At 49.4% G+C, this 15,298-nt stretch overlaps 1 protein-coding gene across 2 annotated transcripts; it reads left to right on the forward strand.

Annotated features, from left to right (window-relative positions):
- The first annotated feature begins 419 nt into the window (after positions 1 to 419).
- Positions 420 to 14,020, forward strand: MANBAL (mannosidase beta like). Of its 2 annotated transcripts, XR_005603486.1 has the most exons (5): positions 420 to 476; positions 1,889 to 1,937; positions 3,609 to 3,803; positions 5,859 to 13,411; positions 13,938 to 14,020. XR_005603486.1 is itself a non-coding variant. In XM_039563577.1 (4 exons), exons 3-4 carry the CDS (start codon positions 3,654 to 3,656, stop codon positions 5,964 to 5,966), a joined length of 258 nt encoding a protein of 85 aa, XP_039419511.1. In that variant the 5' UTR covers positions 423 to 476; positions 1,889 to 1,937; positions 3,609 to 3,653; the 3' UTR covers positions 5,967 to 8,288. The 2 variants fall into 2 exon arrangements, 1 of the variants encoding a protein (XP_039419511.1); XM_039563577.1 differs by lacking the exon at positions 13,938 to 14,020 and having other exon boundaries at positions 423 to 476; positions 5,859 to 8,288.
- The last annotated feature ends 1,278 nt before the right edge of the window (positions 14,021 to 15,298 follow it).

A 15,298-nucleotide genomic window follows, 5' to 3' on the forward strand; every position in this document is an offset into this window, starting at 1 on the left:
GGATGGTTGCTGGGGGCGTTGCTACGGATGGTTGCTAAGGATGGTTGCTGGGGATGGTTGCTGGGGGTGGTTGCTGGGGTCGTTGCTACGGATGGTTGCTGGGGCGGTTGCTAGGGATGGTTGCTGGGGCGGTTGCTAGGGATAGTTGCTGGGGGCAGTTCCTGGGGGGGTTGCTAGGGACGGTTCCCGGGGCGGTTGCCACGGATGGTTCCCGGGGCGGTTGCCAGGGGCGATTCCCGGGGCGGTTGCCAGGGACTATTCCCGGGGCGGTTGCCACGGGCGATTCCCGGGGCGGTTGCTACGGACGATTCCCGGGGCGGTTGCCAGGGGCGATTCCCGGGGCGGTTGCCAGGGGCGATTCCCGGGCGGTTGCTAGGAGCGGGCGGTTGCCAGGGAAGGGGCCGGAGGAAGCGCTTCCAGCGGGCGGGAAGCAGTTCCGGGGCGGCGCGGGCCGGAGGAGCGGAGCGGAGCGGGCGGTGAGTGGGACCGTGCGGGGTTCTGCGGGCAAGGGCCGCTGGCGAGGGGCAGCGGTGGCTTCAGCATCGCCACGGGATGCGAGTGCAGAGCCAGGGGGGCCTCGCTGCTCCTGCCGAGGCCGGGCGGCACCGCGGGGGCTGGCCCGGGAGGGATGGAGGGAGGAGGACGCCGGTGTCCCCGGCCTGGGGCTGCACAGCCGCTTCTCCCACAGCCCGGGCACGGCTGGCCAGCCCCGGCCCCTTGCCCCGCAGCTGGGCTCCTCGGCCGCGCTGATGGCCATGGATTCAGCGGTGCGGATAGGAACAGCGACTAGGAATTGCCCAGGCTCCATCCCGACACCTGCCAAGCCATTTAAAAATTCCAACTTGAGCTTTTTTGCCTCGTTCTTTGACGGGTATCCTTCACTGTGCTTTACTTCTACCCCAAAAAGGTGCTAATAGATATTACTTGAGCTGTTCCCATGGCTTTGTCCTATGCTAATTATTTATATAGTGCCAGGTGTTGAAGATGTCAGCTGGGAAACACAGCACTGCAAGAAGAAAGATTTGAGTGTCTCCTGACTGGTGCATGGTCCTGATCCTGGAAATACATTGATTATTTATCACAGGGCCTGGTCCTGAGCCGTGGGGAGCAGCCACATCCTCTTTGGGGCTGTCACTGAGCAAAGCAGGAGCTGCAGCCCCGAGGAGCGCCTGGCTGGTTCTGTGGGGAGAGGAGGGATCTTCCCACTCGTCCAGCTTATTCAAGCTGGGTATGAGAGCACATGAACAAGCTGGAGGAGTCCAGGGCAGCTTCCTCTCAGGGTCTGGCGTAGGAATATTGATCTTTAAATGCAATTTAAGAAGAATGCTTTTAGTGTGGCCATGCTGAGGTGGTCTGAGGAAACAGGCAGTTGACAACCTGTGGAGGAGAAGAGATGTTATCCAAGGAATTGGTGGTGAAACTGAGCTTCTTGGGAACAGGGAGGAAGGCTCCATCATCCAGGGAGCTGTTGGCTGAGGTGCGAGGCAGAGGCTTTGGGCATTGTGTGAACCACTGGAGTTTTCTAAAACGGAGGAATTTTGCTGAGAGTTTGGCTCCCCTGATGGCAGGAAAACCAATGGTCCAAGTGTGGGTTGCCTTTGCAAACAAGGACACTGCTGTAATTAGTTGGAGCACAATGCCAGGTCTTCCCTGAGCATATTTCAGGGGATGCTGCTTCAAATGGTGGTGGCAGCTGCTGCCAGCCTGCAGGAGAACTCTTGGTGCTGGTCATGTCACCTGGATTTGTTAGAGAATTACTAATGCCTGCAAGGGAGGTGAGCTAGAAAAGGGGAAAGGAGGGGAGAGTTGTAGCAGATGAGAACAGAGATTTTTTGTTTTCATTGTATCTATTTCCTTTTCTTGTTTATCTCTGTGTGTTGTGTTTCAGGTGTGTAAATCGGGATTATCAGTAGGAGTTTGCCCTGAGAAAACTCCAGGTGAGGAATGAATGAACATCCCTTTCTGCTGTGTCTGAGGACAGGGATGGGCAATAATAATGTTTTCAAAAGATATCCAGATGAGATAAATGCAATTCAGAGGTGATTCTGTTTCTTGCTTAGGAACTGCTGCCTTAGTGGGTTGGGAAAGGGGGGTTTTAAAAGGCAAAAGCAGTTGGGATGAGCCACATGCATGCAGGCTTTGTTCACAACATTGTGCAGCCTTTGGGACTGGCTGAGCCTGCATGGGCCAACATGTGTTCTGGCTTCATGTACAGGTCTCACACAGCCCTGTTTTAATCAGAATTTGAAACATTTTCTTTCACTGAAGTACAGACCTGGACAGGACCTCAAGAGGTCACCTATTCTTATCTCCTGGTTCAAAGGCAGAGTGGTATATACCCACACCCCATCCCAGGCCAGTGCTTGTCTGATCTGCTCTTCTGAACCACCAGTAGCAGGGATTCCACAGTCTCTCTATTCCAGTGGCTGGCAGTCTGTGCAGTTGGAAATGTTTTCCTGTCTTAAAATTCAAAATAACATTCTGTACTTCAGCTCAGTGAAAGCAAAATAATTATTTAGTATGTCACCAAGTGATATTTGCCTCATATGTGCAACAGCATTGAGTTGTTGATTCTCAAATTTATCAACTATAACTTTGCTGGAATTAAATTACGAGTTTACTATCATTCTGTACTGGGTCATATCTGCAGATTGTAACCATCTCCTCCCAGCCTGAGAAATGCAGAGCCTGCTTTGGAGATTTATTTTGGAGAATTATTTGGAGATAATTTCTAGGAGGCAGACTCAGCACACAAACTGAGCTCACAGCCAAGCTTTAGTGATGCAGAGAATTGTGACTGTCAGTGAGCAGTGCTGATCCAGGGAATGCATGCTGGGATCATCCAGGTCAGGAACACCGAGTGGGGCAGTAATCACAGCTGAGTGTGATGGCATCTCAGACTAATTGGATTTCTCTTTGGGGACTTCCTGAGGCGTACTCCAGCCGTTCTGGCAGGAGAGTTCCCCCTCGTTGTAAAAAGCCATTAGTCACTCACAGAATGAATTGACAACTCCATTAGCAAAAGATAAAGGGAGGAAGGAAGGATGGTCTCATGGCTGAGAAGCTTGGGACCCAGGAGATCAATATTTAACTCTGCCACAAACTACCTGTGTGACTGTTTTAAGTTATATGGGGCTTAGTGTAACCAGCCACTAAAGCCACACTTAAATTTATACACATAACTCCTTCCTTTGCCTTCAACAGCTCTGCTTCTATGTGGTTTAAGTAGTTGGGTTTGTACAGCATCTAAAACAACAAGGCTGTGACCACATAGACAATATAAGTAAAAATAAATAGTAATCACCTTGTATGTGTGATCAACTTCAGGAAGAAATGTATTTTTGCTTATTAAGCTTTTCCCTTATTGTTTCATGAACATGGTTCACCCACAAAGGGCCTAATACCAGCAGTTGAGGGCTATTTTTGTAGGCAGGTGACAAAAGACAAACACCCAAATTAAACACAGCCTTCATTTTCCTTTTTGTTATTGCTGCTGTAGATCAAGAGTATCTTCAAAACTCCATGAGGGAGTCTTCATTTTTGGATAACAGAAAGAGAATGCCAGAAAGGATAATGCAAAACATTGCTCTGTATTTCCCCCCTTGCAGTAGCCAGTCTTCTTGGGAGCAGTAGAGGAGAAGGGTGCGCTGACAATGGCTGCAGAGTTGGATTTCTCCCCACCCGAAATCCCTGAGCCCACATTCATGGAGAATGTGCTGCGCTATGGACTCTTCTTTGGAGCCATTTTCCAGCTGATCTGTGTGCTTGCCATAATCCTGCCCGTGTCCAAGTCCCACAAGACAGTAAGTAGTGCTCTTTAATATTGATACAGATGGGCAGAGCCAGAGAAAACAGGATGGGAGGGAATGTTGAGTAGCTAATGGAGACACAGCTGCCCCTGGGATTGATGACAGTTTCATTGTTCATTCTCTTTCCTTCCCTCTGGCTTTCCCACCTCCAGCTTTTGTCTTTCGATTTACCACCAGATAGGAAAATCAGGAACAAATACCTGAACCAGGGTCTCTCTTAATATCAGTGAAAACAGCAACCTGAAGCACTGACAAGGTGCTAAATGCATGTGCAGTTCCTGGTTGCAAGAGAAGGCTTTGTCCCAACCCACATTGTCATCCTGCTGCTGATTTGCTTCATTAATTGCCAGGCAGGGCATCCCCTTTGCAGGACCTGCCTCCAGAAAATGGCTCTGGGTTCTAGTTTGTGTGTGATTTTAGAAGCAAGATGCAGGTGAAATTTCTACCATATCCTAAAGGTGAGGAAAGCAGTTTTCAGGACTGACATTCCATGCAGTGCCCAAGGGTCCTTTGATGCAGTTGGCACAGGAGAAGGTGAAAGGGAAAGGTTGAGGTGAGCTGTTCCTCTGGACTGAGGGATGTCCTGCATCTGCCTGGCTTTTCTCATAAAAGAGAAAAATGTCCTTGGTGCTGGGGACAGGTATTTCAGTGCTGGTGATCAGGCTGCAAGTTTGGTGCTTTGATACAGATGTTGTCTGAAGGCATATAGTATATTATCAGTAACAGCTCAGCATGGGGAGTCTTGTTTTCAGACTCTTTATTGCCATGTTTGCTCCCTCCTGTGCAGAGGAAGCATGGAAATTTTCAGTCTGTTGGGGGGAGTGCCTCAGGATGAGGTACAGAGTGAAGGATTAAAGTTCATAACCCAGTTTTTCCACCTTTAACTGCTGGTGTGATGTGATGCTGTCCTGGGCATGATGCTTGAGTCTGAATAGGATATTGAGGAACTTTGCTGTCTTGGAGCCTCAAACTTTGAAGTCTACCTTGGTTTGGACATTAGAAGGCAGCAGTGTTCACGTTATGGCAGCAGCACTCTGCATCCCTGAGTAATAACCATCTCTCTGGAGCCTGCCAGCTCCCTGTGCACTGATCACAGCCTTTGGAAAGCCAGCCAAGTCTCCTTCCTTGGAAAGCCACACAGATGTGAGATGTAATAGCTCAGTAACTTGAGAGATGTTTGAACCAAGCTCTTTGATTAAAAGGATACTGTCAAATGCTGCCTCCCCCTCCATTATCTGGAGCTCTGGCTTGGAAGCTTGAAACTCGCACGCCTTGCTCAGGCATTTTTTGTGTGTCCTTTTCCAGTTGGCACACTCAGGCTGAGAGAACCCAAGATGCTAAAGCAATATTTATACTCAAATGCATTTAATGAAAGGAGGCAATCTGCATGTGTGTGCTTTCTCAGAGGAGACTGGCGCTGTTCCCTTGTGTTTTCACAAGATAACTAGACTTTATTTCCCATGGCTGCAATGTTATCTCTCATCTTCTCTGAAGGAAACAAGCATCACATCTTAGTATTTTGTTAGTCCAGGTGAAGAAAGTTTTGCCTGCAATTCCCTCCCTGGATTTGAGGCTTGGTTTAGAGGCTGTGAACCTCATATCCTTACTGCAGCTTTGGGGAATATTTTTTTGTCTTGCACATGATAGTGATTAATGTTTGGCAGAAATGCCTGCTGACTGTTTCCACGCACCCTGGTGATTATATGTTATCTTTTCCTAATTCAAATAGTTTTCATTTAGTGTTGATTTTCTTCTTGCCTTCAAAGTTTTTCTTCTCTGAAGCCTGTTTTAGATACTTAAGCTTTTAATGGCATCTCTGGTAACAAGCTGTTTCTGTGCAGAAACTCACACTCATCAAAAAGCACATGCAGAAGGAGCAGAGATGATGCTGCTTGAGTCTCATTAAATGTGGCCTCAGTTTGACATCAGTGTGTTCCAACAGAGATACCCAGCATTTGTTTCCTCGGGCTTATACTCAAATCCCCAAAGGAACCTGTCAGCAAATGGTAAAAAAATAGTTACTGACTGTTTCTTAATTGATTCTTGTAGGACTCAGACAGTTTTGAACCTAAGAATTCAGAGACGGTGAAGAAGCCAAAGGGAACTGCTCCACAGATAAGCAAGAAACCCAAGAAGGAAACCAAAAAGAAACGATAGAGGTGTGACTGATGAGCCTCCAAAGACCAAATAACCACCTGTAATCATGCTTCCTCAGAGACAACATCAAAGGCAACTAACTCTGTTAATGGTTTTCTGGCATTGCCATCTTTTACTTTTCAGGGGCAAGGGACAAGAAACTTAGAAGAGTGGAAGGGTTGGGGTTCTGCCATAGATTTCTTACAAGCAAAGAGCACTTCACATATCCAGGACTTCATTTGACTTGATTAATGTGTCAGTCACCATTAAAGTGACTTCTGCCAGTTCTGATGGGTAGAGAGGGCTGTTGTCCTGGCTCCTCCATGCTGGCTGGGATTTGTAGTAAAGTCCCTGTGGAAAGTGGAGCATGAGTTTGCTACTTTGGATACCGGTTTGTGTTGGGTTTTTTGAAGGCAGAGGGATCAAATGGATTAAGAATACCATGCTACACAGCTTTGTATTCATCTCTGTTGTCATCTAGTCTGAAATACATAGCTGCATTTCATGGCTTAATCATAATGCCTTTGTCATATTCTTTAATTCTTTAGGTAATAACTCACCAGATTCCAGACTACTGGAGATGAAAGCTTTCATTTCCCCAGCGTCGCTGCCTCTTGTTCCCCACCCATGCACTCTTCCTTTCTATTCCCACCTTTGAAAGCAGGTCCATTTCAGGCAACTGGGGCTGTGGTGGGGATTGCGATGACTACAAGAATCAGGAAACAATTTGGTTCTAGAAGGTGCAGAATTTAATGCCTGTGCTAGTGGAGTTGTTCTTGGGAAGACCAGGCACTGTGTGCTGGGGAAGAGCTGCTGAGGTGGGAGTCTGGGAATGGGGCACTGGTGGTGTATCAGCCAGCGCTGCCTCGCTGTGCCGTGGATAAACCCTCCTGCCAGCTGGCTGATCCCTGACCATGGGCCCTCTTTCAACACAGCTGGGGTTCATTGCACTTGCAAATTCCCTCCCAGCCTCCCCTGCCACAGTCTGCTCCATCTCCTCTGGCTGAATTCCTCCTGAGGGTAAATACGTTCTCAGCCTGAGGAGGTGTGGTATTTTAAGATCCAAGGGGTGGCAGGCCAGCTGTGTACCATGACTGCATGGCAGGAGACACAGACACTGTGTTCCTTCAGGCTCTGGCTCTCCAGGCCCAGGGACAATCCAGTATTGGATTTAAATATGGCTAGACGGGACTGGAAGGAGGTAGGTGGTGACGTAGCCACAGAGTTTCTGTAGGGCAGCTCGAGCTTCCTGATGCCAGCTCACATCTTGGTTTGTTTGATCAGGAATGAGTCAATGGGAGGAGAACCTGCTCTCTGAGGCGCACCCAGGGTTCAGAGCGACTTTGAAGGAAGGGTTCTCCCTGGCAGGGCTGCAAGTCTGTGATCCTCTTTGCATACACAGACTCCCATCCTCGAGTCACAAATGCCTGGTGAGCCCAGGTGTGTGTCCTTTAACAGGTCATGAACAACATGTTTACAGAAACCATCAGTGCTGAGAGCAGCCACGTTCTCTGCTCACTCTTGCTTTTGGTGGGGGTCACAGATGTGTCCCAGAACCAGTGCAACTTCCCTGCTCCAGGCTCTCTGCTTCCCTTAGCCGGAATGTTGACACCAAGTTGTGCTTATTAAAATCCAGCTAGGAGTTCTGCTTTAAATTCTGCTTTTTTAAAAAAAAATTTTGAGCTACATGAAGGCAATAGCAAGAGGACAGAACAAAGCATAGGAGACACAAGCACTCTAAAGTTGCTTTAAGTTCTTCAGTACAAAGAAATACTACAAGAAGTTCCCACGCGAATAACAAAGAACGGTGTTGTGCCATGAGTTTCCATGATGGACCTGTGCTCTGTCTCTGATCTGCAGGGCAAAGAAAAGCCCTGAGTAGGTACTGCAGATCACTCTTTCCATTTTAATACATGAGGATGGTTTTATGCAAATTCCAGCTTTCTGCAGGTTACCTAAAGCAGGGGGTTAAATGCTTTAGTGGAATCACAGGACACACATTATCCAAAATACAGAGTCACTTCTACAGCTCAGAACCAGTTAGGAGTGGGCACTGTGTGGCTGTTGCCTGAAATAGCAGCTACTACATCAATGTCTACATCCAGCTATTTGCAGGCTGGCTCACTCATTGCTCAGTAGAAATCATGGATGGTGGGGTTTGGTTTTGTTGGGGGGAAGAGGGATGAAGATAAATTCCCCAGTCTGTTCCTGACAGCTTTATACCTATTTGAATGCTCTTGTTTGCTGAATTTAAGAGTATGTAGAGATTACCAATAACCCATGTATTTTAGTTTATCTTGAAATGTGTAATAAATGCCATCAGAATCTTTGTTTAAAAAGAAATCTGTGTTTAAAGTTGTGCTGCCTATTCCCTCACATTCACCGTGAAAGCTGCCAGCACTCCCAGACTATAGGAACACAGGGACATAAATAACCTATTCATTAAAATGATCCATTGAGGGAAATCCTTTCAGATCCTTTAATCTGTGAGAAATTGGTTAGTTAATACTGTCAGGCATGTGTGCATCTGTATCTGTGTTTGACTTGGAAGTAGCAAACTATCTCCCAAACACATCTTCACCTTCCTGGAAGGAAGGAGGAAACCATCCGGTGACTAAATCAATTTGCCCCCCCATGAGAGGTTTTTGGCTCCAAGAGCCCCCGTGAAGGTGGCTATAATAAAGGCATCATTTGTTAATAATGCAAGCAGGGGATTAGATGGGGATTCAGGAGACTGGTAGTAGGGATTTTCAGGAGCCCCTCGGTGTGCAGCTGGAGCTCAGGTTTGCATGGCTGGAGTGTGGGGCTGTCTGATGGCTCTTCTTGGCTGCAGTGAGACCAGTGTGGTAGCCAAGCTCTGGCAAGTGTTTGTTGGTTCTTGGTACCCAAGCTCTGGCAAGTGTCTGCTGGTTCTCTCACCAGAAATCCAAAACAGAGGGAAGGACTAGTGTGGTGACTCCTTTAATTCCCAAGCACTTTTCTCCAGGCTGTTTTGTAATTAACATCCCAAAGGGAGCTGAAGACCTCATTAAGTCAATTTTATTGAAGGGGAGGTTTTCAAAGGTCTGTCTCCAGGTACCTGCCAGTAGGCAGCACCTCTGCAGCCACACCTTGCTCTGCCACCCAAAACCAGGAGCTGGCTCAGGGCTGGATTTCCTCTGCCAATGTGTGTCACAGAGTTCCTGTCCCTCAGCAGGACATGCCTCAGCTCTGAAGAAACATGGCTGCGAGTTGGGAGTTCTTTCCTCTGTTTTTGATCACATTCAAGCAGCTCTGCCTCTCTGGCCACGCTCATCTCAGGAGCTGTGACCACAGCTGTCCACTGGAGCTGTCCCACACTCACAATGCATCCTTGTGCTCCCCCAGTGCCAGCAGCACAATCCCTTGAGACAGGCTAATAAGTAGCTCGTGACTGGAGTTCCAGTTCACATAGTTCAATTAAATCCCTGTTAATCTTGTACAGACCTAATTTACTTTCATTCTCATACACACGCCTCTCTCTGCTTCAGAGAGGTTCTGGTGAGGTTCCCTGCCAACAGGACTGGGGAGCCCAAGGCCATCAGCCCCATCAGGCACTGATGTTTGCAGAGCAGCCCCCTTGTCGAGTCAATAAGCTCAGATTATTTCCCAGCCTGTCATGAAGAATGAAAATGCTGCTTCAGTGCCTGAGTTTAGGGAGGGTCAGGCTATCTGGCAGTGCTTGAGGAGACAATAAGGAAGCTATAGGAGGGGAGGATCTGCTCAGTATCTCTGTCTGCCAGGGCACTGCTCAACCGTTCCCCTGTGTGCGTGTGTTAATTTTTGGACAGCTGGGAGCTGGGGTGCTGGACTTCTCTCCTGGGAGCATCTCTTCCACACTGATACTTCTTTCAGGCAGAAGTTGTGTTGTTCACAGCCTGTGGCCTGCAGGGATTGAGATGACTGTATTGATTTAGTTGTTTGTTTATTAATCTCATGAGGCATCAGAGACTGACTGCAGTGAGAAAATGGGATGATGAATGGAGAGTGCTGGAGTACAGAGCATTGCTGTGTGTTTGATGATTAGCTTGATTTCTAGCCTTGGCACTGGGAAGGGATCTGACCCTCCTCTTCCTTGTGCAACCATGAGGGATGATTTGTTTGGGACACATTGCCTTTCTTCCTGGCCACAGACGTGGGCTGTAATCAGTGTTTGCATTCCTCCTCCAGCTGACAGTCACTGCAGGTCCAAGCTCTGGCTCTTCTCTGGCAGTTTGTGGCCTTTGAGCAGTGTTTTGTGGGGGTGTTTTCTGGCTTTTGGTGCCCAGGCCACTGTGCAGTAGCTGCTCCAAGTGTCTCTTGCTTGGGGCTGGCAATTGCAGGGCAATGAAATCGGCTTCCTGCCTCTCCCTTGAAATTCAGCTGATTTTCCCATTTCATGATGATTCTTCCCACTTTGTGGCTTTTCTGTCACCATAAATCACTTCCATGACCCCTCTTGTTGCTTCCAGCCTGTAGACTCAAGTCCACTGCAGTTGTTCTGTCCTTGCAGACACATTTTACCTGCCAGTGACAGTGGGCATTACCTGCTGTTATCAAAGACTGATATGAAGGAACAGCTGGAGGAGCATCCAGGATGGAGAAAGGTGTCCCTTTGTAATATTTGGTGATGATTCTTTTGGCCAGCAGATGTAACAGCTGGGGAAGGAATTTTCCCTGCCCTGAGAGCCCTGGGTACACCCAGATAGCTGTGCCAAGCACATCATCCCTCTAAGCCATGAGGAGCCAAACCCATCCCACACCACATTTCCGAGCTCGTGGTGAGTGAGCGCTGTGGTGCTGCATGTGCTCCACACCACCCGCTCAGATCCTGCTCCTCACCAGCACACGCAAGATTTGTCTTGCACAATCCCAAACCTCTCACAGTGCTCACTTCCCTCCTTGCATCTTCCCTGGTTTCATTTACTGCCTGGAGGCCCCAGTGTGGCTTTGATGCCACCTGCACCCTACTTGCCATCCCTGGGAAACCACAGTCCTGGTGAGGACTGAGCGATGCAGAGCAGGGGGTTGGAGCACAGAGGCTGACAGGCTCCTCCATGGTTTCTGTCCAGCCTTTCTGGCTGGTGGGTACAAGGTAAACCTGCTTTGGGTCACATCTGCTCTGCTTTTTAAAAACATCTGTTGCCTGGTTAATGTGTCTCGTTGTATGAGAGGAGCTCAGCTCCCAAAGGGGGGAGCTGTGGGTGGAAGGGTTGAAGGGCTCTCACTTCTCCCTATCTCCAGCTCCAGGCAAGGAGCTGTGTCCTTAGCACCGCACTCTGCTGGAAGTCCTATTTGCACAGCATTCCTTTTTTGTGAAACCTGCACTCTGGACATCTCCATGTTTCTTGCCAGAGGCTGTCCCAGCCTCTGAGCTGCCACTGCTGTGTCAGGTCCAGCCAGTCCCAGTGCATGGACTGGGGCCATGGAAGGCATCACCAGTGGCCTGAGACATCTTGTATCTTGCCCAAGCTAACAACCCAGGTGTCCCTGGCTCCAAGGCTTGTTCCTTGTGGCTGCTGCTTCTGCAAAAGCCATCCCAAGCTTATAAATTCACCTTGCCATGAGCTAAAGTCCAGAGTACAACAGGCACCATGAGCTCGCAGGCAAAGCCACTCCCACAGCTCCAGGAATCAGCTCCAGACGTTTCCTGCTGTTATTTGTGCCTCAACTCTGGCAGCACAGGCAGGGACCATGCTGGAGCTGTGCTGCTGGTGTAGAGCTTGTGGGGTCACGTCCCTCTGGGTCCCCGAGGGCAGCTCTGTCCATGACTGGGTGGGCCCATGCTGTAGCCAAAGGGCTGGACTGCAGGTGCTGGGGTCTGTGCATGGCTGTGATTCCCACAGAGCAGCTATTTGTGATTCTGTGGTGGCTCCTTTGGTGGCTGAAGCAGATGTCCCCCAGTGCCAGGCCTGGGCAGGAGGAGCAGATTTTGAGAGAAGCTCCGAGCAGTTCTCATCCCTACCTCCCCCCTCACTTAAATTGTTTTAAACAGCTCGGATCCCAACATCATATGGTTTAAGTTTTTCAGATTCAGACTTTGGCCTCCTTCGCCCATCTCTCGCTCGAAGGACCAAGAATGGATGATTAAGGGGAAACACCCTCGTGTCTGCCCCGGCTCTGCTTGCTCAGGCTGCAGGCGAGCCAGCAAGCAGCTGGGTGTTGGCAGGGAGGGAACATCACAGCCCTGGGGCAGGGTGTCCTGGATGTGGCCACCAGAGCTCTGCACCAGCCAGCCATCCTCTGCTGCTCTGCTACCAAATCAAGCCAGAAACAGGGCTATAAATCTCATCTGGATGAGCTTCCTTGGGTTTTTCTGAATTGCTCTTTTCTATGGATACTTGGACTGGCCAAAAAGCAGAATTTCCATTCTGGGAGATGCCAACATCTTGTGTGTGGCTTTCATGCTGAGCTCAGGCAAGAAGCAAAACGTGTCAGATTTATTTCCAAATGAGCTATTCTAAGATATTTAATTCAGATTGTATCAAAGCATATTTTATCAGTCAGAAACCTGACAGGAAATGTTGTGCCTTTATTGACCATGCAGATAATTTCAGCCCACAGCTGTTGAACTCCGTGCCTCCTTATTAAATATTTGCATGTCACCGAGTCAGTGGTTTCCCCGCAGCCCTCTCCCCCAGGGAATTTTGCAATGACACTTCCTGGCTGGGGCTAAGGGCCCCTTTTGCACAGCAGATTGTCACCACACTGAGGGACACAACAGGTCCTGAGCCCTCCTGGTAATTTCTTCTCAGCTGCCCCTTATTATCCTATAACCTGCAGGATGCTGGCAATAGCTGCTCAGCCCCTGCAGCCCTGATGCTCAGTGTGGGAGAGAATGGCCAGAATGAGCATTTCTAGCATGAAATATTGCCAAATGGCTCATGCTGCAGGGGTTATTCTGGTCAATCCCCCTTAGTAAATCAGCTTCTGAGCTTGAAACTGCAGCTTCCCTAACGGGGCTGATGGTGCTGATCATTTCCCATCTCACACTCACTATTTGCAGGGCTATAAAGCTCAGTGATCATAAAATCTCAGGGCAAGAGCTGTGGCTGCCTCTCTCTCTGTCCAGCATCTCAAACACAACCATTATATTATTAATAGTAATAATTCCTGCAACTATATTTGGAATTTGCAGTGAACAAAGTACAGCCTCAGGAACAGAATCCAATAGACAAAACTTACTCACACATGCCAAGGGGATGCTTAAAAATAAAGCTGGCTGGAGATGAATAGATGTTTTGTTGTAAATCCTCAGTTACTTTGGGGAGGTCAGGACTCAGATCAAATACTGGACCCAACAAGCACCCTCTTACCTCGCAGGAGGATTTCAGGAGCCCTGTGGAGCGGTTTGATCTGCACACCTGGAGGGGGAAGGCGCCACGTACTTACTTACTTACTCATGAGCATGACAGCATCTGCCCACAGTAGCTCTCATTCTTCTTGTTCCTGATGAAACTCGCGTAAAGGTCAGCAAGAAAACACAGAAATACCTGAGCATGTCTTCATTTATTTTTAAAGTATCATTTCAAGACATCCTGTAATAAACGAGCCGCTGGAAATACTCAGTGCTACTTTTGTTCAAATTGAAAGTACCTGGTTTTCAGTTTCTGTAACCCTCTTCCTCTCTCTGGGGCGGGTTTTATCAGCGCTATTTAAAAGTGAAGAATCATATCAAGAAATAGGTTTCAGACAAGAGACTGAAATCCCTGGTTGGGTTTAAAAAGTAGTAATGGTGCATTAGACTGCTTAAAGATAAATATTTGGAGTGAGGCAGGAGGCAAAGGGAAGTGGGTGGCCAGGGGGTGTCTGTCAGGCTCAGGATCTCATGTCTGAGCCAGCAGTGTCCTGAGGTGTGCTGGGTTGCTGAAATGGTCTTAAATCGCAGTATCACCAGCACTGCATGTTTAATGTTAGTCCTGTGAGGGCACATTCCAGCATCTGAGCTCAAAAGATAAGAGTCTGGGTTTAGAGACTGTCTGTTTGTAATTTTAGATTTGCACGTTGGCATCATCTTAGAAGAAGAAGAAGAAGAAGAAGAAGAAGAGGTTGTGTCGTGGACTTGGCGTGGCGTGTTGAAAGGCACGGTGCTGTGGGTGTTTGCCTTCCAGCAATGGGCCGGCACCACCAGAGATGGGAACTCCGATTGGGAGGACAGCCTGGAGAAAAGAAGTTGATTGCAAAAGAGAAAAACAAAATACAAATATTTATAAGTCATAATTGCATCTTAGATTTGGGTCTGGATCCAGTAGAGGCTGAGTCATCCTCACCAGCTCACCCGGGGCTGGAGCCAGGTCCTCGCTCCCGCGGGGTGTTCTCCCCTCCGGCAGCGCTCCCGGCCTGCGGAGTGGGTGCTCCTGGGACAGGGAGGGACAGGGGAGTGTCCCCGTGTCCCTGTGCAGCACAGCAGGGAGAAGGTGTGGGGCTCCCCCGGTATTGGTGTGACGCCCTCTTTTCCTTACGGTACGTCCGTATGGGTGAGCAGAGCAGTACCCGGGACTGCCCCACAGCACCGGGTGAATTCCTTCCTCCCGCATCGGATGAAGAATCCTTCCCTACACATCCCCACGCCAGCTGAACAGCAGAGCGGGTGGGCTAAGCATGAACACCCTCCTAAGCTTCGGAACAAACCGGGCTGCGGCTGGATGCTCCGGCACGGAGCAGGCAGGGCTGGTCCCCCACTCCACACACGCCACGGCTGTCCGGGGAACCCGGCCGGCCTCGCCCAGCCCTGGGAGGGAACCGAGAGGGAAAGCGTCTGCTGCCCGGCTGGAGGGACCTTATCAGCGTCCGCTCCTCCCAGGGAAGGGCCCCTCACAATGCGCTGGCCAGGGGTGATGGATCGGCGCGTGCATGACTCCTTGTTCCTGGTGACTCATGGATTCGCTGGCCTTCGCCAGTGTCATGGGAAATATTTTTTTAATAACTCAAAAGGCGGGCGGGAGTGGGAAACAGAAAGAAAAACTCCACCACATAGTTCTCTAAAACTTGTTAACTTCCCAAATTGTTTCTGAAGCGTCAGATCTCGCTCAGAGTAAGGGGGGTTTTCGGAAAACCCCCTCGGACTGGCTGCAGCGTTGGTCGGAGGTGTGGGCAGGGATGCCAGAGGTGGTGCTGGCTGTGGAAATACACGGGTCACTGGAGCTGGCCAGCAGCCGAGCGTGCCGGATAAAAGAGCTAAATGGGGGTTTAAGGAGTGGACTGCTTCACCCCCTTTTCTTCCTGGAGGATAACGTGACAGGGAACACTTCACAGGATCGCCAGTGGGGGAGGTGGGAGGGCTGCCAGCGCCGCTGAGCTGGTCGGGCAGCCCCGACGGGCTGGGTGCAGGCACCGGGACACCCGGCTGAGCCCTG

Source organism: Corvus cornix, chromosome 20 (assembly GCF_000738735.6).
Source record: "Corvus cornix cornix isolate S_Up_H32 chromosome 20, ASM73873v5, whole genome shotgun sequence".
Lineage (NCBI taxonomy): Eukaryota > Metazoa > Chordata > Aves > Passeriformes > Corvidae > Corvus > Corvus cornix.